At 35.8% G+C, this 27,957-nt stretch overlaps 4 protein-coding genes and 2 pseudogenes across 4 annotated transcripts; 3 read left to right on the forward strand and 3 right to left on the reverse strand.

Moving 5' to 3' along the window:
• Positions 1-1,169: 1,169 nt before the first annotated feature.
• LOC120209982 lies at positions 1,170-27,952 on the reverse strand (annotated as a pseudogene).
• Positions 6,161-7,759, forward strand: LOC120209985 (U-box domain-containing protein 45-like). The gene is made up of 3 exons (XM_039208834.1): positions 6,161-6,629; positions 6,689-6,805; positions 6,943-7,759. Exons 1-3 carry the CDS (start codon positions 6,304-6,306, stop codon positions 7,757-7,759), a joined length of 1,260 nt encoding a protein of 419 aa, XP_039064765.1. The 5' UTR covers positions 6,161-6,303.
• Positions 11,204-12,277, forward strand: LOC120209986 (probable WRKY transcription factor 40). Its single transcript, XM_039208835.1, has 3 exons — positions 11,204-11,625; positions 11,689-11,805; positions 11,924-12,277. Exons 1-3 carry the CDS (start codon positions 11,299-11,301, stop codon positions 12,275-12,277), a joined length of 798 nt encoding a protein of 265 aa, XP_039064766.1. The 5' UTR covers positions 11,204-11,298.
• On the reverse strand, positions 14,560-18,283 carry LOC120209987 (formin-like protein 17). Its single transcript, XM_039208836.1, has 13 exons — positions 18,221-18,283; positions 18,009-18,107; positions 17,810-17,851; positions 17,642-17,722; positions 17,504-17,554; positions 17,318-17,399; positions 16,872-16,966; positions 16,420-16,491; positions 16,216-16,332; positions 15,471-15,539; positions 15,312-15,378; positions 14,737-14,857; positions 14,560-14,620 (listed from the first exon to the last, which is right to left on the reverse strand). The coding sequence occupies exons 1-13, from the start codon at positions 18,281-18,283 to the stop codon at positions 14,560-14,562; spliced, it is 1,020 nt and encodes a 339-aa protein (XP_039064767.1).
• On the reverse strand, positions 20,437-21,309 carry LOC120209988 (protein BIG GRAIN 1-like A). Its single transcript, XM_039208837.1, has one exon. The coding sequence runs from the start codon at positions 21,307-21,309 to the stop codon at positions 20,437-20,439; it is 873 nt and encodes a 290-aa protein (XP_039064768.1).
• On the forward strand, positions 24,428-25,810 carry LOC120209983 (annotated as a pseudogene).
• Positions 27,953-27,957: the final 5 nt, after the last annotated feature.

Here is a 27,957-nt window from a genome sequence, read left to right on the forward strand (position 1 = left end):
GAGTATGTGTTTTGTATCAGAAGATTTCAAGTTCAACCACATGGATTTAATTTGAAAATTGCAAAACTAGGAGAATAAAAATGTGACAAACAACAAGCAACCTATCACTAAGGCCTTGCTAAGCATCCAACCTAAAAATCACTTAGAAATAGGCAAAGAAATCCCAACCTAAAAGTGGAGATGCAATAAACATCAAAACTAGATTTATGATGTACCATTTTTCATTGGAGCAGACACAATAGTTCTTAGTCTGAAACTACTTAGCATGCAACAAACTTCCCAAAGTTTAACAAATATGATGCCTTAAATTAACAATTCATTAGCATCAAAAACTTTTGTTCACACATACGATTATCACAACCCAAATCATCCACTCTCAACTTACATAATAACTTTTTCCAATTATTCACCCAAAACCCAATAGGTTAATATTAAATACGCATCCACGGAATTAATTTCATAGAAAGTTTAAATTACAGAGAAAACTATGCAAAACCTAAGATCCTGACAACAAAAAGGTTGTCATATGGCATTTGTTTGTTCCGGGGAAAAATCACCCCTTAAACCAATTATATGATTTATAGATTTAACTCTTTTGGCAAGAGAAAGTCAATGGTAGTCTATTTAATTAAAAATATATATGTAAAACACATAATAAACTCAAGCATCCAATCTTTATTTATATAAGGATAAATTTTGTGGAATTAAAGAGATTAAAAGATGAGTGAATATTACCTTTGCTACATCTTTCAACACCGAAAAGGCTGCATCTCTGACATGGGATCCAACCATTAAGACACTACAATTCAAATTCAAAACATTCCAATAGTAATAGCATTTAAATAATAATAGGATAAAAAACAGAGCATCTCCTCCTATATGATTTTATGAAGACAAAGTAAAAATTTTTCAGACCATTACTAGATGATGACCATCACAGAGTTCAGTTGCCATTAAAAGGAAGGAAGATTCATATATTATTTATACAAATTGTTTTGGATACTTGAGTAGAAAATTTTACTAAATGCACTTAGCTAGCATTGCCGAAAGCAAGAGAAAACTTACATTAGAAAACCCTTCATCATCAGAATCCTTCATATCACTGAAAGAGGGAAGTTCAAGCGGTGCTGTACACACATTGATCGCTGTCCGTGAGCTGACTTACCATGAGAAGCTGAGAAAGGTATAGTGTATTTCATTTGTATAACATGACGTACTTCTTGTTCAATCTTAAAAACCTTGATGTTGCCATCAGAATCTCCAACATACCTGCAAATTCAGAGAGAAAAGAAGACATATTTATAGGTAAAGTATAGAGAAAGAAAACATAGGCAATACTGATTCTGATGACAGTAAAAGTAGATTACTCTCATATCTAATATGATAGAATCAGCAATTAACCAAGCAAGTAACTTGCCTCAATATGGTTCTTGAAATTTACATTGATATATTAAGGATGCCTTGATTCTGGACAAACTGAAGAAAAAATAAGGTTCATATAAGTACCTTGAAATAACTTTAAAAAAAAAATTACAAGGAAAAAAGAAATACTGATATGGCATTATTAATGATAGTATCAAGAAATCCAGATTGAGAAATATAGCATCATAAACATGTTAAACTGTCACGTTTCTTTCTCATGTGATAATTAATCAGATATGACTTGCCTTTAGTTGCATCAAGTCCATATTAATCTGTTCAACAGAGGTAACAAAAGCATACCTTAAACAGTAAGTGCATAGACAGCAAGGTAAACGATGATACCTTTTCTGATTGAAGTTGATTATTTACTGTCAAAGTGAACTGTGCATATCCACTCCAGCAGGGTAAACTTTCTGGGTCGGCAACATCCAAATACATAGACAAATGATCCACGATGTTACCTGTATGAAATTCAAAACCAATAGTATAAACGCTAAACTATCATCGCCAAAACAGAAAATCAAGGGGGAAAAGTGTAAATACTATAAAAAAGGAATGAGCAGTGTACCATTTAAAACCATCAACGATAAAATCATCTGAGAAAATCAAGGGATTGGGACTCTATTAACAAATCGAGAAGTAAAATCACAACAAAATCAAACAATTTTCTTCATCTTCTTGTCGCTGAAAAATAAAAAGTAATCAAGAAAAATTTAAAAATAACTAAATCATAAGCAGTAGAAACCGTAAAAAAATACGAAAGGCCAACTGAAGATATATCAACGAGATGCTTGTCGTTCGAGAGTGTAATTGGAGAGATTGAGATGGAACAAAGAGAGGATATGATAGCGGGTGAGAGAAATGTTAGGGTTTGAAAACGGATGTAATTTTACCTGAGATGGGCGGGATTGCGGGAATAAATAGTTAAATTTTTATTTATTTACTTAAGATAGAGCCAAAAAAAATAGTCGTTGCAAAGGGAGCGTAAAATTTGAAATTCAAAATATTTTTATTTGATTTATTTATTTTTCTTCAAAATTATCTCTTTTATTTATGAATAAAATTTAATTTTTTAATCGATTATTTATGAATTCAGTTTGATTAATTTCATTTTTTCTTTTCATTTTGATTTTAAAGTTATTTTCAAAAAAAATAATACAAAAACTTTAATATATGATTTTAAATATTATTTAATAAAAAAATTGTCAAAAATATTTTAATATTTTTTGTCGACGACGAATCGACGTTTTATACCTCACAAACCCTAAGATGAAAATTGTGATCCCACACGATTCCGACGGTCAATCGGTGATAACTACGACAACACATGATTGAGAAGGTGACAAGGACTATGTCGATGGCGATAGACTAAGATTAGGATTTGGGGTTTTTAGAGATCTGGGGCTGCTTTATAATTTAAGAGAAATTATGATTTTTTATAAATATGTTAATATTTTTTAAAAATAAATTTTAAAATTATTAGATTGTTACATGTGTCACTTGACAGAATAAATAAACGCCGTTCACGGCCCGAACACCTAAAGTGGTAACGTTGGACACCGGGAGCATTCAAAAAATAGTTTAGACACCTTTTATAAAAATATTATAGTTTGGACACTTATTTTGTAATAAACCTTATTCATTTCTCAGCAAAATACAAAATCTGAAAAAAAAAATTGTACAAATAACAAAACTAAGCACATTAAGCCACAGGCACCATGCAACTCGAGAAACAAGAAGCACAGCAGGGATAAAGGAGTGTTTTATACATATACATATACGTGTATACATACATGTGTCATACTGTATACAGTTGTAGTTATATTACACAAAATAATTTTTAAAAGAGTGTTTTGTAATTTATAATACATGAAATAAACCCATAATTTATATTATCACTATATCATTCTATTGAATTTTTAGAGAACAAATAAATAAGATTAATTTAATTATAATATGTGAATTAAACCCACGATTTATTCATGATAAAGAAACTAATAAAGATTTAGACCAATAATTTGTTTCATTACAATTATTGATTCTAATTCATTGATAAACAAATGAATAGTTTAATAATTCTCATGAAACTCGTGCCTTGGTGGTGTTGAGGGTAGTTTCAATCAAACATCGTTGTGTACATGATATATATATATATTAAGAGATATATTTAAATTTATAAAATTTTAAGAGTCGAAAATAATTTTTTAATAAAAAAAATCTAAAATATACGATAATTTTAAATTTTAAAAGATGATCGCCTCATCTACATCGTCTAAGTCCGTCCCTAATTGCGTATTAATATTATCAAAATCTCTGTAATAAAATTCTTTAATTTATAAACAATTTGTCAATCGGTCAAAGGAGGGACAACATCGAAAGTTGAAAATATTTGTACTAATTCATGTTTATCTACAAACCAGCATCATTCCAAATCCGCCTCTTCAAGAGCTGGAAAACAAATCACCATTAAGAAATCACCGTTGAAATCCACCGGTTTGTGTCGCCACCTTCACACCGTCGTCCGATCGTCTGACATCTGTGGGATCAATCGTCAATCAAGCGGCTCCCGATACCGCTAGCAGAAAAAATAAAATTAAGAGTGGGACCCGCAGTTAGAGGAATCTGGGAGTAATAAAAAAAAGTGTTTAGTGGAACTTTATAAACAATATCCAATCACGTGCTTCCACTTGTAACTCCGTCGGCGGCTGTTGTTATCTTTACCATCGCCGGTGTCAACTTGGGAGGAGAATAAAAAGGATCATTTTTAAGGAGGGAGGTTCCGAATCAAGATCATTATTAGCCAAACTACAAAAGCATTTATTGATAATAGTAGTATTTTATCTCTTTGGAATTTTAAATACAATGTCGTTTTTGCGGCGGCGGAGGAAGGGAACGGATTCGTCAATGTCCTCGAACTTTGTAGGATCCAGAATCGAAGACGAGGACGAGAAGAATGGATTGTTCTCGAGTCCCAGGAAAGAGAGGAATACTTCTCAGAAATGGTCGTGCTGGGACAGTTGTTGCTGGTTCATTGGTTTTGTGTGTTCGATGTTGTGGCTCTTGTTATTGTTGTACAACACAATGCCCGCTGCGATCCCTCAATACGTGACGGAGGCGATAACCGGGCCGTTGACCGACCCACCGGGTGTTAAGTTGAGGAAAGAGGGCTTGACGGTGAATCATCCCGTGGTGTTCGTCCTTGGGATTGTGACCGGTGGGCTCGAGCTATGGGAAGGTCACCAGTGTGCTGAAGGCTTGTTTAGGAAACGTCTTTGGGCTGGAACCTTTGGGGAATTGTATAAAAGGTACCATTAACTTTTGTCCCCTTCTTTTTTTCCTTTTGTTTTCCCTTTATGAGTTCTGCATAAAAGGTATCATTGGCCTTGGGAAGGCCACTAGTGTTCTTTTCTGATCTTGACTTAGGTTGGAAGTTATTAGAGAAAGTTCTTTAAAGCTTACTAATTTGCACAAGAAAATATTGCTTAATTGATTTCTATAGTTGAAGCCTTCTAATTATTGCAAATGCTTTTTCCTTTTGTTTTATGTTTGATTATGGGGCATTGGAAATACATCTCTGGATAAATAATGTATTTAAAGTTCAAAATATACAATCCACACACAAAAATAATTTATTTAAAGTTAGTTTGAAGGGATAAATATTTGGATATATATATAATTAAAGTTTATTTTTAAAAGTTCATTTGAATTGTACGTGTCTTGTAGGAACATGTTGGGCCCAATGCCACCATCATTCCACATTTCTTGTTTCCTCCTCGACTTATGGGTTCTCCATCTTCTCGTAACAATTTAGACTACATAATATTTTGCAGTTAAATCTGTTAACAAAATGTATATAAAAAACATATACCTAGATCGACCCAGATGAAAACACGTAAGAAAATCTTTCATAAACCTATTATTTAGTGTACGTATGTTTCCAGACCTTCCCGTAGTGAACATACATAATCGATCAATCATTCGCTAGGGTGATCACAAGTTGTGGGGCACCTTGGTGCTTCCTTAAAGTGGAACCTAGAGGAAGCTTATTCAACAGGTGAGATGAGACGAGAGGACATTACTGGCCGTGACGTCGCTCGTTATTGTTGATATCACAAATCGAAGTGTCATTTTGCACGTTGCCCATCCCTAACTCTCGATTCATGTTTATAACAAAAAAAGAAAAGTGAAAAACAAAGCCCTGTTTTCACTTGTATGTAATTATTCTAACTTTAATCCGCCTATATTTTGTGTCTCTTATAAGCCACACCATCTTACCCATTATCGATTACTTCATTTTGTGTCTCTTATAAGCCACTCCTTCCTACCCACCTTCTTACTCATTATCGATTACCTTGAAGTTTCGGCATATGATGTATTTAGGCATTTTTGGTATTTATATCTTTAAATTAACTCTCAATTATTTGACATTAAACGTTAATACTTCTTACATTCTTGGTGCCCGAATTTAACACTTCTTAAATTAACTATAATATTTTTACTATCAAATTCGCTTGGTTTGTGCTTATTATTTAAATTTATGTACATTTTCTCTCATAATATTTGATTCTAATTCTGTCTCTTAGCCTATATTTTCCTATTCTATATGTACTCAACTAGAACTAAGTGAAAAGGAAATGAATAGTTGAAGGACTAGTAGGGTAATTTATCAGATAAATAAATAAAATTCATCCACTTGATCAGTCTGAATTCTCAACTCCTCTCACCTCACTTCTTCTCTAGAAAGAAGTGAATAAATTATTAGTAATGAATCTAAAGAAGAAGAATAAACTCTTTCTTCTCTCAAAGCCAATGCTTCATTCTTTGCTCTTTTGCTAATGTGAAATTTCCATCTCTCTCTCTCTCTCTTCCTTCACTGAAAGAATGGCCAAGTATCACCGAAACGACATCGGATCCTTAGTCCTCGACCGTCATTCCACCACCTCTGCTGTTACCCACTTCCGACTATGTAATGCCTTCTCCGGCTCTTCGCTCCGAAGGAAAATCTTCAACGCTGTAAGCTGTGGCGCCAGTTCTCGCCATCGTCATCAGCTCATGCAGGAAATGCTCAATGAGGCCGCCCCTCAGCCTAAGCCTAAGTCTCCTCCTACCACCATCACAATAAGGTCGGTCTTGAAAGAATACAACGAACCCAAAAACACAGATTTCAAAGTAGTGAAAAAAGCTGTCAATAATGTTAAACCCGAGAAGCTCGTTGATCTCTTGAACTTAGCTAAAGCCGAAAGCGATGTTGAGACCACGAAACCAGAGTAACATTAGCTATGCTAGGAACTATTCCCCCATTGGTTGCGATGCTTGATTTTGAGGATTCTGATTTACAGGTCGCTGCTCTTTATGCTTTGCTTAATATAGGAATCGGAAATGACCCGTGAGTTTCTCAAATTTCCCTCTTTTAAACTAAGTAATCTCTTTTATGTGTGCGTGTTTTAAAAAAAAGTGTTTTTATTTTCTTCTAATATTGCTGATGTTGTTGATCTATTCTTTGAAACCCCCTTTTCATTGTATGAACAAAGCAACCATTGTTAAAGCAGGGGCAGTGCATAAGATGCTAAAGCTTATTGAACCCCCTAACGAGCCAAGTCAATCAGTCTCAGATGGCATAATAACAAATTTCCTTGGCCTAAGCGCCTTGGATTCGAATAAGCCTATCATTGGATCTTCAGGGGCTATCCCTTTCTTGTTAAGAACCCTTAAGATTTTGGATAAGAGAAGTGGGTCTCAAGCAAGACATGATGCTCTTAGAGCACTTTACAATCTATCAATCTCCCCATCAAACATTTCTTTCATTTTGGAAGCTGATTTGATACCCTTTCTAATGAATACCTTGGGGGGCATGGAAGTTAGTGAAAGAATACTTGCGATATTTAGCAATGTGGTGTCCACTCCAGAAGGTGGAAAAGGGATTAGTGTTGCCCCAGAAGCATTCCCAATTTTGGTTGATGTGCTGAATTGGACCGACTCCCCAGGGTGTCCAGAAAAAGCATCATACGTTCTCATGGTAATGGCACATAAAGCATATGGAGACAGACAGGCCATGATTGAAGCAGGCATTGTGTCATCATTGCTTGAACTTACACTTTTAGGTAGCACGTTAGCACAAAAGAGAGCTTCCAGGATTCTAGAGGTTTTGAGAGTGGATAAAGAGAAGCAAGTTTCGGATAATTTCAGCTGGAATTCAAGTGCAGCTGTGGCTGCTCCTATTTACGGGTATTCGTCGTCATCGACGAATCAATACAGAAAAGAGTGCTTTGCGTTTGAAGAAGGGATGATGAGTGAGGAGAAGAAAGCTGTTAAACAAATGGTCCAACAAAGTTTGTAGAATAATATGAAGATAATTGTCAATAGAGCCAATTTGCCACTAGACTTTGTTCCATCAGAACATCTCAAGTCCCTCACAGCAAGCTCAACTTCAAAGAGCTTACCCTTTTGACCCAAATATGAATTAGGCATTGAGATTTCCATCCAATAGAGAGATGTAAGAGCTTTGATAGTTAGTTACTCTTTTTTTCTTCAATCCCATTTTGCCTTTTCTCTTAACCCTTTTCTGTAGCTTTTGTCAATGTATGATATATACATAGCCGTTGTCAATATTCCATCATTGTACTTCCATAATCAGCATGGTAGAAGATTGCTACTTCATTTGACATTTTGGGGTGTGATCAAACCTTCAAATGCATCACAGTCTGATCTGCATTTCTGCTTGTCAATGCCTAATAGATTAATGTTATGTCTATATAGGTCCCTATCTCCCTACAACCAAGGAGTCATTTACTTTCAAATCCAACGGTACTATTTTGTCCGATGCCTTATATGGCCTTGGCACTTGTCCCTACAACTCTACCATTTATTTATATGTTTTCAGCAGAGGCAGCTGTCAAAAAAGCAGGTGTGGTTCATTTTCCTCTTCATACAAACAAGGGCCATTGGCTGTAATTTCTATCTGGTCATTTTTTTAATTACAACATTTCGATCATTTCATTAAGAATCTCTAGATTTACAGAGTGGAATTCCAACTTTTTTTGGACTTGTTCTGTATTAATTTTGTATAATTTATCTTCCTCCATTGACTTTGGTTACTAAGTGTGTGTGTTACATTATATAATTGAAATTACAGATGGAGAGGGTTTTAGCAAGCAACATGCCAAATAAGGACAGCAGGAAGAAGAATCCGAGTTATGGGTTACAATGGTCGGCTCACTGTTGTCGACTCGGGCTTTGTGGTATATGTTCTGAAGGGAAATGTGAAATTCACGTGGTCACAGAGCTGCTGTAGTGTTCTAATGATGATATTAAATAAATATATGAATTAATCAAATAATATATATTCTGCAGCTTTTCTGTAAGCATAACAGTAAGAAGATAATAATTTGATACTGTGGGGGCTGCTTCACATAAATTGTTTTTATTTCAACCCTTGCTTGTGGGTTGTGGGGGCAAGTAGCAAGACGAATCTATGATTTTACGTTAGAGGATAAACTTCTTGAATTTATAAAATTTTAGGGGATAATTTTTTTTAATAGAAAATACATAAAAAATTTAAAATATATGATAATTTAAGATTTTTATGGGGTGATCGCCCCCATCCGTACCGTCTAGGTCCATCCGTAACTGATAATGTAATACAATAATTGCTTGTATGTATGTTGGTAGCAATAAATATGCATGATAAAACATGTGCATCCCCATGACTAGATAGTGGCAAGCCGACGGTGCTGATCGCGGTCAAGCTCTATTTCTTTCATGTTTCGAGATATTCTTAAATCATTTTATTTATCGCTGATTCATTGTTACATGATCTATCTTTATTTTAGTTGTGTTTTGAGATATATTGAAAACTATTTGAAGATTTTTGTTAAGGGAATCGAACTTGTGTCCTCTAATGTGCACACATTCGTTACATTTCGTTATCCGTAAAAACGGATTCGACAAATCTCAAAATTCAAAACGAATGAAATCGTTACATTCATAAATGTGTTCAGAACATAAAGTGGGTAGCAACAACGGCTGCTCCGAATCCGACAATCGTCAAGACTTCCAACAACGGTTAGTTTAGAAGGAAAAACACTAATCATAAACCTTGGTAAAATAGGCTTCATAGATTTTCAATTTTGCGATCTTTACATTTTAGTCTCTAAAATCACAACTTTAAAATTAATCAATTTAGTCACCATTACAATTAAAATACTAATTTCCAAAAATAAAAATTAATAACTTCAAAGCAGTTAAACCAATTCAACCACTTCAAAATTATTTATTATTTCAAAAATACCAAATTATTATTTTTACCGAAAATCTAAAAACCGACCCAAAACCACTAGTCCAGAATTTGAGATATTACACATTTTCTATTACATAACCTAGATAACCAAAACGAGAACCCTAGGACTCCAAGTCAACCCCGTAAACTCCTCTGGACTCAACCATATTATAATGTACTAATTAATTAATTAATCCATAGGCGTTTTTCTCAATGCATTAGCAAACTTCCCACTCTTTGTACTTTAAGACTGAAAATACATTCTCCAAAATATTGGATTAAATTATACACTAACAAAACACGTTGATGATACCCTAATCATAAAAACATATATATTAAACAAACCAAGTCTCCCACTAACCCTAAGAAACAATTAAGTGGTGATATTTACGTGAGATAGGCGTCACACAAACGCACGTGAGGCTGGAAAGAAGTAATATCATTGTTCAGTTCAAGCACAAAAAAATAATAATAATATGAACGTACAATATCAAACGGTTAAAATTTTGATATTATTTAAATTTTTTTATGCTTGAGAAATATTTGTAAGCTTAAGACATCCAATTCAAAGCACGAGTTCGTGTTTGACACTTTCAAAAAGAACCCAAAAGCTAGTCAAGAAAAGACACATTGATGGAATTGCAAGAAAAAAATTTGAAGTACATATGGTAATTACACGATCGCTTAAGATGTTTTGGAAGGAGAATGCGCAAACAATGACGTGATGTTGTCCTTTTAAGTTTCTAAGCAGTAGTTGAATTCATTTAATAGTCGATTTTTCAACCCAGAAAAGCATTTGGTCTCCCTATCAATCTTCGAGCTATACTAACAAACAGTAAACATAGAGAGAGAGAGAGTAGGTGAGCGACAATAACAGGGTTTGTTAATATAGTATGAAGAAATTATAAAATTTAGACTCTTTGGTAGGAATAAACATCACATCTTCGGCCGCATTCCGGATTTCCAGCCGCCCAAATAACCTACTTGTTCACACTACTTTGCCTTTGGTCTAATTTTTGTGTTGCTCCACCTCTTTTGTTGAAGTTTTAGATGCTATTAACTTCCAAGACATCGTTTTGCAGTAAGTGCACTAGCTTCGGCGGTGGTTTCGTACATGTTTGAATCCCAATATGAGCACCCCGGCTCATCGTTATCATTAGAATTAACTATTACCATATTAAATTTATAGTATAAATATATTCAAAGTTGAATAAGATATACATATGGTGAACATTCAACTGAAATGTATAATTCAATTAGATAACCTATATATGATTTACATAGTATGAATTCAAGCCAAAATTATTCAAGTACTCAACCTTGCCATTAAGCCAATGCTTCATTGGCATTTGGCTCTGCGTCTTTATAAGGTTTCTCTAGCCAAAACCATTTGACATTGAATCCTACTTTTGATGAAGGAAATTGGAGATTAAAAAGAGGTGCAGCTGCTTCACTTCACTTCACATGGGGTTTCAATCGAGTATTGGTAGGAAATTGAATCCGACTCTGGTGTTAAGGTTCCGGTTAAAGATGAGGCCAGTTTAAACTTCAAGGCAAGTTAATTGTATTTGACAAATACAAGTGTGTAAACACTCATGTGAATGTTATCTTTAAAACAGAGTGGAGTTTTGGTGGAGGAATTGAATAGGGTGAACGCCGAGAACCAGAGGCTAACCGAGATGCTAACAGTTTTATGCGAACAATACTACGCTTTGCAGCACCAATTCAATCAAGTAAAGAGCAAGACCTCTGAAAACGAAGCTCCATCAAAGAAGAGAAAATCAGAGTGCGAGGATTACACGAACCACGTGATTGGATTCAGTGAGAGCAGCTCTAGCCATGAAGAGTGGAGCAAAAAGCCCAAGGAGTGTGTTAAACCCAAGATATCAAGGGTTCTAGTCCCCACAAATACCTCGGATACTAGCCTGGTAGGTTCCCCGCTGTTCAATATTTCTTCCCAGATTGAATCTTCTAATGATGGATGTTTACAGATTGTGAGGGATGGATATCAGTGGAGGAAATATGGTCAAAAGGTCACAAGAGATAACCCCTGTCCGAGAGCATATTTCAGGTGCTCCTTTGCCTCAACTTGTCCAGTTAAGAAAAAGGTGAGTCTTGCTCCTGATTGTATCGGGTATTTGAATTCAGGCTGATCTTATGGGTCAGAATTGACAGGTCTAGAAACAATATTTGTTTCTGATTGTTGTTTTCGGTATTGGTTTCCAGGTGCAAAGAAATGCTGAAGATCCATCGGTATTAGTGGCTACATATGAAGGAGCGCACAACCACGACCATAATGCTCCGGCAGAACAAGGATCATTAAGCCCCAGCAGCAACAGGGGCTCAGCATCTGCCCAAACCAAAGCTTCAGCTCCTAGGGTCACTCTTGATTTGATGCAACTAGCTGGATTGGGGGATGATACCCAAAATCCAGCTCAACTAATTGATGCACCAGCTATCCACCAACTCTTAGTTCATCAAATGGCTGCTTCTTTGACTAGAGACCCTCATTTCACAGCAGCTCTTGCTGCAGCCATTTCAGGCCGAGTTGTAAGCCAACATATGATAAGAAAGTCATAGTTTTTTGTATCTTCTTTTTTCTTGGCTCAGTTGAAAATGTGAAAAGAATATTCTATTGCAGTCCAGATATTATCAGAGCTTCCCTTCTCAATTACATACAAATCATAAGCCGTTCAATGAACAAATTAACATACAGAGACTAAAATGTCTTTTTTGAAGTATAGGGACTGAAATGAAATGATACATATAGTACAGGGACTTGTACTACTCTGTCAATCAATTTCTTTATATTCAAACTTCGCAGCTGCCAGCTGATAACTTGTCTATATATACTTACTTTTCCCGGTTTGGGCCAAAATAGAGATTCCCTCAAGGCAACGGGCCATCGTTTAAATGACTCGTGTTAATCGGTCATCACTCGTTTTCTTCTCGGAAAAGAAAAGAGAAAATTAACGAAGACGGGAAAGCTCAAAGTCCACGAGTTTGTCTACATCTGTCCACTAACACCATGGACCTCATAACCAGCAAAGTTGGTGCAAAAAAACAAAACAAGAAAGTGATGCATTCAAATAATTAATTAAGATCTAAGTGCTTACTTCAGTCACATGATGTCATACCCATTGCGTTATCAATTCCCATATACACTTTATTAGATACCCTATGGCCATGATTATGAAACACTGAAAAAATCTCTTTGAAAACTAGAAAGGAAGGCTCAATTCGCTTTTCCAATTTGGAAAACATTTCCAGAACCCACTCTCGTTTTCATTGATATAAATCAATAAGATTTTGCTTTTAATTTCACCTACTGTCATGGATGCACCACACTTTAACAAAGGGAAGGTTGATTATTACTTTATGAATATTGTCATCTTTGATATGCATCTTCCTTATAGAGATTTTTGTGATAAATTTTAGGAAAAATTTGCAGGTGGAAACAGAGTTGGAAAATTTGCAGAAAGAGAACCAAAGGCTTAGATTATTGTTAGAAGCAATGAGCAGCAAGTGTAACGTGTTTCACGAAGCCTATGTCCAAGAATCAAACAAGGGAGCAAGGCCTCAAGTTGCTAAGGCGTCACATGTTTTTGTGAAAACGGACCCTAGAGACAAGCTACTTTTCTTAGCATTACTGTGTGTAACAGCTAGATTTTCAGATAGTTAAAGATGGTTTTCAATGGAGGAAATATGGCCAGAAAGTTACTAAAAACAAACCCTCACCCCGAGCTTATTTCAAGTGCTCTGTGGCTCCTGGATGTCCGGTCAAAAAGAAGGTATATAGTAAAATTATATGCTCAAACTGAGCTTGTTTCTTGAACTTGTTTTGGGATCTTTGTTTATAGGTTCAGCGATGCGTGGAGGATGAATTGTGATGGCAACATATGGACAGCACAATCATGATGTTTGTTCTACATCACCAGGAGGACAATCATTGTCTTCTTCGGCAACTAAATTTCCTTATGCTTTAGCCGCCGCAGTTGCCCGCTCCCGAACTGCTGGACTGCCTAAACCATCAATCTCATTAACTTGAAAAGAAACTAAAATGCTAGAGGTTATTATAAAACCCGGACTCTGGTCTGAGTTACCGACATACAACAATTTTGTTACTTTAACTACGCCTATTTCCGACAACATAATTCGGTTTCTTCATCACTAGACTTTCAAGGAATATGTTTTGTTCATCGTCAATTGAGTTGGCAAAGCCTCATTTCATTTTGTGAAATTCATTTTCTTTATACTGATGAGTGATCTAATATAGTCAGTGGAACAGCCTGGCCAACTGGGAAGGTACTCTCAACCAGCCTAAGCAGTATCGTGCCAGCTGGTCAGTCCGGTCCATCACAGTCAAAAGGCTATATACCGAGTTATATATTATCACTGTTAAAATTAGGAATACTAATCCAGAAATGAGTTGGCTTTTCGTAGGTTGGTAGCTCCATATGTACACTTGAGTGTTGAGACCCAACTTCATACAAGAGAAGATGCTATTATTTTTTATCGATGATAATCTACAACCAATTCTTAAAAAGTATTCACACTTGCATTCCTTTTGACTAAAATTTTACACAATGTTTATATATATATACTGAAAAGGAGAACAAAAGTAAAACTATTATATAAAGTTGTGTTCCTATATATTTTACAACAAAGCTTTTTTGGCACCGTACAAGTAGCTTGAGAGGACCTGATATGAACCTCATCCATCGGTTCTGCTCCAAACCCAGAAAACATGTTAAAGAATTAATGCAGTTAAATAACTTACAATTTGAAATTAGTATTTGGACTCACCATTCACCACCTGCATGTATTTGAAATTTACAACTCCTCATTCTCGCAGTCTCATCTTAGACTACGCGTTCTTCTCCGATACATTTGTGCTCTAAGCTTCCAAGAGCTTTCCCTCCACTGAGCAAAACATTCAGAATGTCAGGTTAAGCGGTAGAATCCATCATTGAATAGCAGTGCTCGCGATTGGACCTTGTATCAAGTGCTGAGAGCTTCAGACTCCTTCATGGAAGTACTAATTTTTTGGTTTCTCATTTTCTGCCTCCTTAGCTTTCTTCTTATCATTTTCAAGTTGCTTGCAGTTTTCCTCATGTGCTTTGACAAACATCCTCGAAAAGCTGAGCAGAGTAGCCATGACTATAGAAAAAGTTGCAGACAAAAGGGAAAGTGATAAATCTGAGTAAAATACACTCTAGAGATAAAACTGCAGCTGAGATTCACAAGGGTGCTAATAGTTTTCCGAAAGCACAAATTACTTAAGATGGGAACATATTAGCACAAATGCTAGCTATGATATCCAAAGTAGATCAACTTTACTGTAGGCATCCAAAGTGACCTTGATAGCATCCTGATGCGAAAACAACAATTGGTTATAGATCAAGCAGGGGTCACAGCCATCATTTAGGACAACATCAGTCAAATTATTGCTTTCGGGGATAAGTAGAAATATTAGTACCATAAAAGAAAACCATTATATTTCCATTATCAAAAGTAACGAAGTGTAAACAAATCAGTTGACTTGATAAACTTTTGGGTCCTAAAATGATGCAGGGTTAAACATTAATTGGACTTGTTAAGACCAAACAACCACCTTGCTCAAATGGGCAACGTGCAGGATCTTCTCCAAAATAATGAGCCAATGCATCTGCATTTTTACCCTGAAGGCATCAATTTAGAGATGCTTATGAATTTGTTTTCTTGGTGGCACATCAAATATGCAAGAATAAAGCCTCCTTAACATAATGCATACCACGTAAGTATGAAGCGCAGTCAAAGACTTGACTTCCCCTTCAGCAAAACTAAGGAACTCCTTTACAGTCTGAAGATTATATAAATAAAAGCATTTACTGTTAGAGAAATATGAAGAATAAGAAAAATGAGAATTAGAGAGAGCACAAGTTATTTGAAGACTGATCCAAACGAAATATGATTCCCGAGACAAGTGATAGAGTTGTATAGTAGCTCAATGGTCATGGTACTCTTGATTAGCACTTGAACATTTTGAAGGCTGAAGAAGTGCTGCCTTTAGGCACATAGGCGTCAAAACGAATGAATATTTGGCAAAATAATTCGGAAGGCTGTTCACAGCAGTCCATTTTTATCAAAAGCCAACGCTGAATCATAGACTATTGCATGAGATTAAAGCTCAAGAGATTTTGATCAAAGTCTCGGATCAAAACAGCTCTAATCAAGTTTCTTTTAACCAATGTTGAGTTAAACTTCCCATTTAGCTTCTGCAAAGGCCAAAACTGACCTAATAATTACTAAAGATCCTGATTGAGAACTTTAATGCACCATCTTGTTCCTCTTTAAAGATTATGTATTTTAGTTAAGGGAAGGGGCGCGGGGGGAGAGCGGGTTTGGAGACTTGGAAAGCCAAGATTGTGGTGTCCCTAACAGGCACTGCATGAAATATAAGAAGAAAATCCAACCAACATGTAAATGTGCAGAACCTGATTGATATGCAAAATAGCAATTTAATATATAGGAAATACCTTACAAAATGTTGCAGACACTGGACCATCCTTTTCCGAGGCAGCTAGTTCTTGGATGACCTTCTCCAACCCTTTACTAATGGCTTGCATCTCGTCTGCCAAACATTTCAATTGTACCTGCATGGTAATCAATAATTTGCTTAACATCACATGGAAAAGGTTAAGCAATTTAAATATGACCTGAAAAGGCCATAAAAATCTTACCTTTGTTGCAGATTCCAAAGTCGCAAGGTCTTTTGGAAAATCTATTAATTCTGGCAACTTTTGGCTCAGGACCTAAAAGTTAGAGGCCGTAAAGAGTAAAGTATAAATCGACATTCTCACATATAATAAGGTATGGTTTGCAATGTCAATAAAAGCATTTTCTACAATGGCAATAAGTTAATGATTGCAAAAGTAAAACAACCCAACATACCATGCATTTTCTGCAATAATTTTCATGATATTAGTAACCTTTAAATTTGAAAATTAGTCTTCAACAAAATTGAAAAAGGATGCAGTGAATGTCTGCACGCATTCAAGCATTTTACTTGGTACAATAAGACAGGCATTCCATCTTGAAACATAAGTGTAGGAGTACAAGAATATTCAAGTTATTCAAACAAATTTAACAGGAAAGATCAGAATCAAGAAAATTAAGGTAGATGGTCTTGTACCTTACAAAGATAATGCATGAGAGTCATCTTTTTATTCCGAGCTCGTGTATCTGTGAGTTTAAGGAGACTATCCAACCGAAAACCAACAGCAGAACCTGTGGGGACGAACCATAAATTACTGAAATGTTTGGAGCAAATTGATGCTTCTTGAAAAATTTGTACAGATATGACATCTAGGGATTCGATTTCTATTCTTAGCAGTTAAGGTAAAAATACAGGATTACAGGACCGTGTTAAACATTTAAGAGACTCAATTAACAATAAGGAAACAGTGAAAATACACAACTCATTCAAGAAGAATAACAGAAGGCAAATCAGCAGTGAAAAGACTGACCTTGTTTCCCATTATCAAATTTATCAAAGCAGAATGGGATACAAAAAGATGACTAAAATAAGATAGTTCTTCATCTATTAATAAAATATACCTCCTCAGTTAAATCACTCACCCCTAGCAGTTCCTTGGTTCAAAGCATTTCCCAGAGAAAGAATAGTTTGCATGATCCTTTTCAATTTGACCGAATTCCTCACCTGGTGAATGCATTGGTGAAATGGTTTAAATGACTAAAATCTTCAGGAGAAATAATACCTTTAATTGGAAAAGCTAATTTATGTCCAAAAAAAGCTTAACTTGCCTCTCCAACAGCAGAGTTTACAATGTCCAAACTATTTCTAAGATCAGAAACCTGCAAAGGTGCAAGAAGTACCAATTAGGTGACAACAACAGTAGAAAGCATCTCATACCAATCTGAGTACACAGGTTCTCCTCATACCTGGGAATAAAATTGTATTTTGAATAAGAAAACTCTTAGCTTAGACTCTACTGGTGGCACTGTCATCAATTCTAGGAAAAACTGTCACCAAATACTGAGCAAGTAATCAGATTATATGCAAACTAAATTGTTAAAGAAAAGTGTACAACCCAAAGATACTCTGCTGACCTGTTCGCGTTTTCCCAAGTTTTCCCTGTCTCCCGTATGACCCTTAAAATAAAAATATAATCATCACCTCAAACGTGATTATTTGCATAATGTACACGATGCCATCTACTCTGTTATGAGCATCTAAAAGTCTTACAATCTGAAAACTATTACTTTAAGAGCACAGATAGAGAATAATAGAAACGCATATATTCAATACCTTGAGTAATTCAATCTCTTCTTTTGTAGGACAAAACTTAATAAGGTTCTCAATCTGATCAGGGTCTAATGCTGTATCATCTAAGGCAAGGATTGCACTCTGCAACATAGTGGAAGAGAAGCACAAATGTAAAACACCAAATGAAGAATATTTCAGGGCAACAAATAAGTAGTAGACAAAGGTGAAGTGTAAAGCAGGTTAATTCAATAAACGTTTTCTTGTTTCTTCTTGAGATTTCTAAGCTTTGCATTTCTGCAATGCTTGACATTTATCATATTCATATAATTTCACTTCTATAATTCATCGATAAAAGAATATATTTGAAATTGCAGATAAAAATATAAAAAAATGTTAACTACATGATTAATCATTTATGCTTGTGTTTTGCCAATTTCAAAAAAAACATAATAGATAGTAACTTTCGTTTTTATTTAATTAATATGTGGTCACCATGAGTTAACATTTAACAGATTAGTTGACGTGGTAGTTAAATATTTTAATATAATCACACATTCGGTCCATATTATTTACATATTATCTCAATTTAGTCATATTTTTAAAGAAATTAAAATAAATTTAATCATTCAATCGAATGATGCCATGTGTCACTGGTGCCACGTGTCGTGCACGAGTTAACAATTAACAGATTAGGTGACGTGGTAGTTAAATATTTTAGTATAATCACATATTTGGTCTCTATTATTTACATATTCTATCAATTTAGTCCTAATTTTAATAAATTAAAATAAATTTAATCCTCCAATCGAATGATGGCTCGTGTCACCATTCGGATGGAGGATTAAATTTATTTTAATTTATTAAAATTAAGACTAAATTGTGAAAATATGTAAATAATAGAGATCAAATATGTGATTATATCAAAATATAACGTCACCTAATTTATTGATTATTAAGAACAGTTAACCCAAAGTGACATCTTAATTAAATAAAAACTAAAATAATCATATATTATGTTTTTTTAAACAAGTAAGGAAAAGTGATCAAAACACAAGTTAACCCTATAAAAAATACAAATACTCAACTCGTCATCGTCCCTCACTTTTAAATTTTAAACCCTAACAGGTGAGAAAACATGCATGCATGCTTATCCAAAAAAAAAAACATGCATGCATGGTTCCATTAAGACAGAAGCATAGCTGGGGAAGTGGTCCTCGTCTTGAAACTCTTAACTAACGATACTGCCGCTTATCTTTTGAATCAAATTCATGCATTTCTTACAACATTATCGAACTAACCTACTATGTTACGTACAACAAATTCGTGTTTGGTTGTTGAGAAACATGCTCCACTTATACTTACTGGCAACTTATGTATTTATACATATATATTTTCTCTCTATTATTGAGTTTTCTTGTCTTCTCTTTTCATTATTATTTGGAGCCTAATCTTTATTTCTTAATTACATTGTCATCCGTTTTTACCGTAACATCGAATCGAATAAACTTTTTCCCACCATTCTCAAGGGAGAAAATCGAATTTTCTTTTCTGGGTTTTCTCTATTTTTTTCTTTCTTTTCTCTTTTTTTGGTATGGGAGTACTCGAGAGAATGGCAATGAAGTCAACTATGGTAGGAATGTCAACTATGGTAGGAATCCATTGTTGCTCACTAAACTTTTTGAACTTCTTTTAATTCATTTTTCCTCTGATGCAAAAGTTAGTGTGGATTTTTCTTGATATCATGTCTGATCCTGCTGTATTTTGACCTCTGAGATTCCTTACTAGACCCTACTTGTCTGCAATCAGTTAACGAAATTCCGACATCGTGGTAAGAAGTTCGATATATCTTCGATACTGATATAGTTCTATGTTGTTTGGTCCTGCCACAACAAATCAAGAAATGATAAGGGAGAAATCCTTGAGATTCCACCCTGTTCGATGATGAATTGGTGCAGCACAAGTACAAGTCAAGACAGGCGGTTTATGTAACTCCAACTGTTGGCTTTGGCGTATTTTCAAAGGTCCATGTTCAATGTGATGGCCATGGAATATGTCCAAGAAAATCTAAGCATCGATGTGACGGTCGGTTCGAGGGCGATGCAAACGGTATATGTTCGTTAGAGAAACGAGCGATGTTACGATAAATGTGAACCCGAAGTTTGATTCAGTTTATTCTAGTTTGAAGTTCGAATTCGAACGCATGTGAAGAGATGATGGAGGTTTTTTAGTTTGTGGCCGTGTTGGGATGTTGAGGCCATGTGCTTCGACCAGTTTTTGAAAGTAAAAAGTTTTCACTTTCTCCCTTGTATCGTGGGAGAAGATTGGTGTTGGCTTTTCCCTTTCGACTTTAACCCAACTCGACTTTAAAATAATCGAGACTCTTATAACTATCGAATATGATGATGTTTCTTAAAAAAAACAAATAGTTACTCAAATAACTCGAAAATAAATGAGAAAATGAGCTTGCAAGTTACAACATGAAGCCATTAACAATGGCTTGATTACTTTTCAACCAAGTAGTTTCATACACCGGTAGTTCCTCTCTGTACATTAATCTGGGATCTTCTTCATGAATGCATTTATGCCCACAAGGTCTGCAATCTTCATCGACAGTGACACTAACTGGGCAAAATTTAACTGACCTTTTAGTACCATTAAGTCCATTACTGTACTTGCTATTACTATTAGCTCCTGAAGAAGGTGTTTTGCTCAAACAAGACCTGGAGAATGAAGAGGGTGATGAAGCCGTCGATCTCGATTTTCGATGGAAACCGACATCGCCGGAAACACCATCAGAGCACATCTTCACTTTCTTGGCATTGGCATTGAAGATGGAGTTTAAGAAGCCGGTGATCCAACCACCGGGGGAAATCGGTTGCTTCACTTTCTTCAATTCACCATAGATTTTCAATGCTTTCAGCTTGGTCTTCGTGAGCCCTCCGCCACTTTCTCGCCTGGCCTTTTGCACCCCGTCGACGTCGTCGAACCGCCTACATTTATCGTACTTAACCGGCTTCGATCTTCTCGATTTCTCTCCATAACCCGACTCGGCTTCGGACGACGAGAAGACTCCACCGCCGTTGCTTGAATCCGATGAGCTCGAAGTCGAGTTGAAACGAACAGTCGATCGATAATCATCAATCATGATAGCACGTTTAAGACTCGAAGCCTTCCGACGACCACCCTCCATGGGAGCACCGCTGCTCTGTTTCTTAACAGGGTTTGCACTTGTTTTCTCCCCGTAACGGCACAATGCCGGCTCGTTTCCGTCGCCGGAATCGTCGATGGATCGATAAATGGCATTGAGAAGGGTCGAAGAGAAAGAAGGGGTTCTTCTATGCATGGTGTGTTCTTTCTTCTGCATAAACACACGAGCACACAATCCAAGAACAAGGGAAACAGAGATTTATACAGGGAAAAGAACAGGATGAAAGAAGGAGAATTAAAAGAACAGGGGACCGGAAATGGTTAATTTAAAGCTTTGATGTCTGGTCAGAGAGTGTCAAAAGCTGCAAAGACAAAGATTAAGAAGAGACATCCAAGAAGATCATGTGAAACAAGGAGAGAAAGGGAATACAAATGATAGAATATTCTTCAATATGAACTGGACTGTTTAGTTTAGAGACTGCATATATAATATTTTTATGTATAAATATTTGTTTTCCCATTTGTGTACGGCACTGAACAGTGAACGACGCGTAAAGAAGTGGGTTTAAATTTTATGAACTTATTTGGCTTAATAATTTTTTAGTGTCTAAATTATATCTCAAAATATGATTTGGGACTTAAATAATTATTCTACTAACAAGGCGGCTATTATTATATTTTTTTTAGTTTTTTAATAATGAAAATATCATTTAAAAAAAAATAAACCTCACCTCGCGTCGTCTCTCTCCCTTCCATCTCCCACCGCCAACAGTGAAGGATCACCATCGGTTAGGTCTTGTTCGGAGCAGGACAAGGAATTCAATGGTGACAACCGTGTAACGTACGAACGGTTGTAGTTGTCAAGATTATCAAAAAACAACAATGAAAAACCTAAAAATCTGACGATTTTTTATGCGTTTTTTTCACGACAATCTAATTAGTTTCACAGTGGGTGGGAAACTGGATTTTGATCATCACGGCGAGACGGTTATGATGGTGTCAACGGTGACGATCACGGGCCGATGGTGTCGATCAATGACGAAAGATATAAAATTTGAGGGTTTTTTTAATTATAATATTAAGCTTTTTAAATAAAATAAAATTTAAAATTTTATATGTGTGACACGTGTCAGATAACAATTAAATTTATCAGCAGTTACGGTCCAAGCACCTAAAAGTGTAACGTTGGAAACATTAGACACTTATTGTTAGCAAAAAATTCTTTAACCACAAAATCGTATTTTGAGATATAGTTTAGGCACTAAGAAGAGTATTAAGCCGAGTTATTTTGAAATTTTGGATTTTAATCTAGTTGATTTTTATTTTTGAAGGATAAGGTCGAATCTAAATCGATTAAAAAATTTTTGATCTAACCCGACACGAAATAATAGTATAATTATCTCTTGTATATTTACATATAATTGTAACAATATCTCTTTATTTTTTAATTAAGTCCATATTTTACCTAATAAAAATAAATTTTTTTTATATATTTGTGTAGCGTTAGGTCAGTTGCTAATTTTAATTTAAAAATTATGTCAAATTTTGAATTAGATGAAATCTTCTTAAATTTAAATCGAGTCAAGTGAGAGATTAAGAGGACATGATATTTGGACGAGTGTTGGATTGAGAGATATAATACTCGAATTAGGTTCAGATTAATAAAAAAATCCGATCTGACTTTGACATCAAAATTGATAATTAGATCAACAAAAGGATCAGAAGTGAACTGGTACTTTAGTTTGAAGATTCAAATGCATTTTAAAATTCAAGGTCTAAATTATAATTAAACTCGTAAATTAAAGATGTTTGACGTAATTAATCCAAAAAGGGGGTAAAATTAAAGAAAAAGGGAGAATGGGTGTACTTTGTAGTTGATGTAACCGAGGAAAAGAGTGTGAGAGTGCCGCACATGCGGGCGGGAGGGGGAGCCAGGCTGTTGCAGGTTTGATAGCTGGGTAACTTTTAAGAACTAAAGGTGAACTTGTAAGAACTAAAGGTGAACTTTTATCATTTATTTTTACCAGTTTGATGATGTTTTCGAACTTGTAAGGACTGAAGGTGACTTTTTCCCCTTTGTTGGGGTTAATTGTCAGCCATCAGCCAACAGCAAACAGCAAACAGCCAATCAGATATGAATGAGGTGCGTAATGTCTGGTCAATTTCTACTTTCACTTCTGTTCCAGTCATTTGTATTCTTATCATCCAGTGTTTACCCCCCTGAATCAGAAATTTTGGGTAGGGATGAATCCGATGGGTTTTTACCTAATCGGGTCGAATTTTTTAAAAAGATTTAAGTTTGGGTCGAGTTAGATCGAGTTTTTTAGAAAATATGTTCGGATCTGATTTAAATTTAGGAGAGAAAATATCTGACCTAACTCGACTAAAAAAATATAAATTTACTTAAATATTTATGAATAATTGCAATAATAACTCTCTATATTATTTTTTTTTCAACTAGATCATTATTTTTATTGAATAAAAATAATTTTTTTATAAATATATTTAGGGTAAAGTATAGTAATGGTCACTAAATTTTTCTAAAGATTTCATTTAGGTCCCTAAACTTTTAAAACTTACAATACAATCCCCTAATATTTAGTTCGTTTGCAATATGGTCCCTCAATATTTAGTCCGTTTGCAATATGGTCTCCGACGTAACTGTTAGGAGACCTTATTGCAAACGGACTAAATGTTAGGGGACTGTATTAAAAATTTTAAAAGTTTAGGCAACTAAATGAAATATTTAAAAAAGTTAAGTGACCATTACTATACTTTACGCAAAAAAATTCCGTGTCGGTTAAAACACGCGGACATAATTTGTTGGTACCGCCTCCCTCTCCCTTGTCGTTCCTCTGGTTTTCCTTTGCTTATACACTGTTGCTTAACTCCGCCCTTTGTTTTTCAATATTTTCTTCAAAACACCATCTTTTATTTTCGATAAAGTTCCAGTCTTCTCCCTTCGATTCACCAAAGCACAACCGATTCTCTCCTTTCCTTTCTGGGTTTTCTTCTTTGCTCTGTTTTGCTTCGGTTTTGTTAGAAAAAGAAAACAATTTCAAGGATTATTTTTGTGTTGTTTCTCTCTCCCATGATCACTAAAATGGCTTGAGTTTCGGTTGATCCTGCAAATAACCGCATTTCGATTTAATAAATAAACAACAGTTAAAACTTCTCAGTAAAACCTTACTTTCTCTTAGTTTTGGTAACTCCTTTAGCCATACCATACGCTCCACCTCCCTTGTCTCTAATTTTTTTTATTTGAAACACAAACAAAAAACATGGGTAATTCTGGTGGATTTGTTAGTGGTCTTGGTGTGAACTGGGGCACAATGGCGACCCATAAATTGCCTTCAGAAACAGTGGTTCAGATGTTGAAAGACAATGGGATTACAAAAGTGAAGCTTTTCGATGCGGATTCAAAGACTATGGATGCTCTTGCAGGGAGTGATCTTGAAGTAATGGTCGCCATTCCCAACGATCAGCTTCTTGCTATGAATAGCTATGATCGTGCTAAACAATGGGTAAGAAGAATATCACCATATATAACTTCAAAGGAGGTGTTAACATTAAGTAAGTTCATTCTTCTAACTTTTCTGATGTTAGATTTTTTTTAGGTTTTGATTTATTTGTGTTGACACCATTTTTAAGATTTGTTTAAGTTCATGAGAAGAAAAATGTTCTTGTCTTCTAGTGTGGATTTTGATCAATTTGGTATGATTTTTTAATGTATTTAGAGCTAGAGGTCATATTCTCCTATCTATGTTTGATAAAATGTTATTCAGATTCGAGTGTATATATATTTAAAGATCATATTTTCATAGTCATATCAGAAAATTTGTATTAGTATGTTGAGCCTTTCACTTTGTTTTCACAGGTATGTAGCTGTTGGAAATGAACCATTTCTCACATCCTATAATGGCTCATTTATAAACACCACATTCCCTGCTCTTCAAAACATTCAAAATGCACTTAATGATGCTGGTGTTGGGGACACCATAAAGGCTACTGTGCCCTTAAATGCTGATGTCTACAGCTCACCCGAAAGCAATCCTGTTCCGTCTGCTGGCCGGTTCCGGACCGATATCAGTGGACCTATGTCACAGATCGTCAATTTCCTAGCAAACAACAGTGCACCTTTCTCCGTGAACATCTACCCTTTCCTCAGTCTTTACGGGAATGATGACTTCCCCTTTAACTACGCTTTCTTTGATGGAGGAAACCCGATTGTCGATAACGGTATTCAGTACACTAATGTTTTGGATGCCAACTTCGACACGTTGGTTTCAGCTTTGAAAGCACTAGGCCATGGGGATATGCCCATTATTATTGGGGAAGTTGGTTGGCCTACAGATGGTGACAAGAATGACAATATGGCTAATGCTCAGAGATTTTACAATGGACTCTTGCCTAGACTTGCAGCCAACACCGGCACGCCTCTATGTCCGGGATACATCGAAGTTTACTTGTTTGGACTTATTGATGAGGATGCCAAGAGCATTGCTCCAGGAAATTTCGAGCGTCATTGGGGGATCTTTCGGTAGGACGGACAGCCTAAATTCCCATTAGATCTTTCAGGTCAGAATCAAAACAAGTTCCTCACTGGTGCAAAGGATGTGAAATATCTTCCACAGCAATGGTGTATTTTCAATCCAAAAGCTAAGTATAGTAATGTTCATTGAATTTTTCTAAAACTTTCATTTAGGTCCTTCAACTTTTAAAATTTACAATACAATCCCTCAATATTTAGTCTGTTTTCAATATGGTCCTTCAATATTTAGTCCATTTGCAATATGGTCCCCGAAGTAACTATTGGGGGATCATATTGCAAACGGACTAAATGTTGGAGACTGTATTACAAGTTTTAAAAGTTGGGATCTAAATGAAAGCTTTAGAAAAATTCAGTGACCATTACTATACTTTACCCATATATTTATTTAAAGTCGAGTTCGAATTTTATCTAAAACATCGGGTCGAGTTCAGATTGGATAAATTCACCCCTAAACTAGAGTTAAATCAGATTTTGGATGAAAGTTATATATTTTCAAGTCGAATCTATTTGACTGAAAACCCAACTCGACCCTACCCATATCCGTCCCTAGTAAACTCTCCATGAGCTCTTCGCTTCTTTTAAACTCTCCATGAGCTCTGTGCTTCTTTGAAGAAGTAGATGCAACTCCAACAATTTGGGCTAATTATGGTTTTAGCCCTCTTTTATTTCGAAATCTATACATGTTTGATCCCTCAACTTTAGTCTATAAATATCAAGGGTGTGAGCATTTAATGTCAAATAGTTGAAAGTTATTTTTGTTATATTGCATTTACTTACCCCAAATTAATAAAAAAAAGTTGTAGGCTTGAAGCGACAGATGAAGATAGAAATTGTATTTAGTGGTTAAAATTAAGGGTAAAGTATAGTAATGGTTATTGAATTTTTCTAAATTTTTCATTTAGGTCTTTCAATTTTTAAAACTTGCAATACAATCCTCTAACATTTAGTTCGTTTGTAATATGGTCTCCCAACAATTACTTCGGGGACCATATTGCAAACAGACTAAATGTTAGGAGATTGTATTACAAAATTTAAAAGTTAGAGGACTTAAATGAAAATTTTAAAAAAGTTTAGTAACCATTATTATACTTTACCCGAGTATTAATTAACCGCCGTGACAACCGTAGTGTGACACTGCATACTGCCGCAACATAAAAATATAATTATTCTTAGAAAATAAATCACGCAATAACGTGTACAATATCCGCCACTACAACACTAGAGCCACAGTAGCAATTTAATGGAGTACTATTGTGAAGAGAGCTCAAATCTGAAAGCAAAGGCCAGATTCCTTGAATTTCTGCTCAGTGATTTGATCCAAACGCTCACTCATCTCGTCACTCAGCAGGTTTTTCCAGTCCCCAACGATTCCAGTCCTGAAAAATGCACTGTTTTGCATCCCAAACCATGGATCGACGCCATTTTTGTTCACCTCCAGCTCCAAGTTCTTCAACCTCTCCAAGCTGCACCTCCATATCACATCTTCAACCTCTTTCTCATTACCAAAAGGTTTTTCCAGGAACAAAGCTAGCTTCTTAACCTCTTCAATGGGGTCTCTTTTAAGGTCCTCGTACTTTAGAAACATCACCTTGTCAGGGGCTTTCAAGCTCTGGTTCCAGTACTGTAAAACATGGTCGAGGAATGGTCCGAAATGGGAAACGCCATTGATGAATAACTCGAATGCTTTCTCCAACGGGTATGGACCTTGTGGTGTTCGCCGTGCGTTGAAGAAATGCCACATCGAAACCAATGTGTCATTAGGGTTTCAGGCTATGTAAACAAGCTTACAGTTGGTGGTTTTAATGGAGTCCGGTACCGCCGTTTAAGGCAAATGAGCGTGGAAGAGCCTCGGAGACTTCATTGAAGAAACGTCTGGCGGCGGGTTTGCTGTGAAAACTTGAACTTCCAAGGTCTGAACGTAGACAGCGGGGTGGTTTTCGACGAGCGGGTCAGGGTGGTGGTGGTGGTCGTCTTCGTTTGTCTTGGCCAACGTTTCGTTGTCGGCGTCGACGGCGGAGTTGACGATGGAGAAGCAAAGGGCTTTGAGCCATGTGGTGCCGGTTTTCATGGAGGATGCTAAGATGATATCGTCGTCTCGTGATGAGAAGTGTGAACGGAGTGCCATTGTTGCTTGGAGGTGATAAGATCTGTACCAGAACCCTTCCCATTGATACAAAGGAATGTCCCAAAAGCTTTCCATAGGAAACTGAGCTAACATTGATTTGAAGAACTCGGATGAATCGGCCATGACTCAGCTGCTTTGAAGAACTGGTATTCTTCGTGGTGGGGATA

Source organism: Hibiscus syriacus, unplaced genomic scaffold (genome assembly GCF_006381635.1).
Source record: "Hibiscus syriacus cultivar Baekdansim isolate YM2019G1 unplaced genomic scaffold, ASM638163v2 tig00021529_pilon, whole genome shotgun sequence".
NCBI classification, from domain to species: domain Eukaryota; kingdom Viridiplantae; phylum Streptophyta; class Magnoliopsida; order Malvales; family Malvaceae; genus Hibiscus; species Hibiscus syriacus.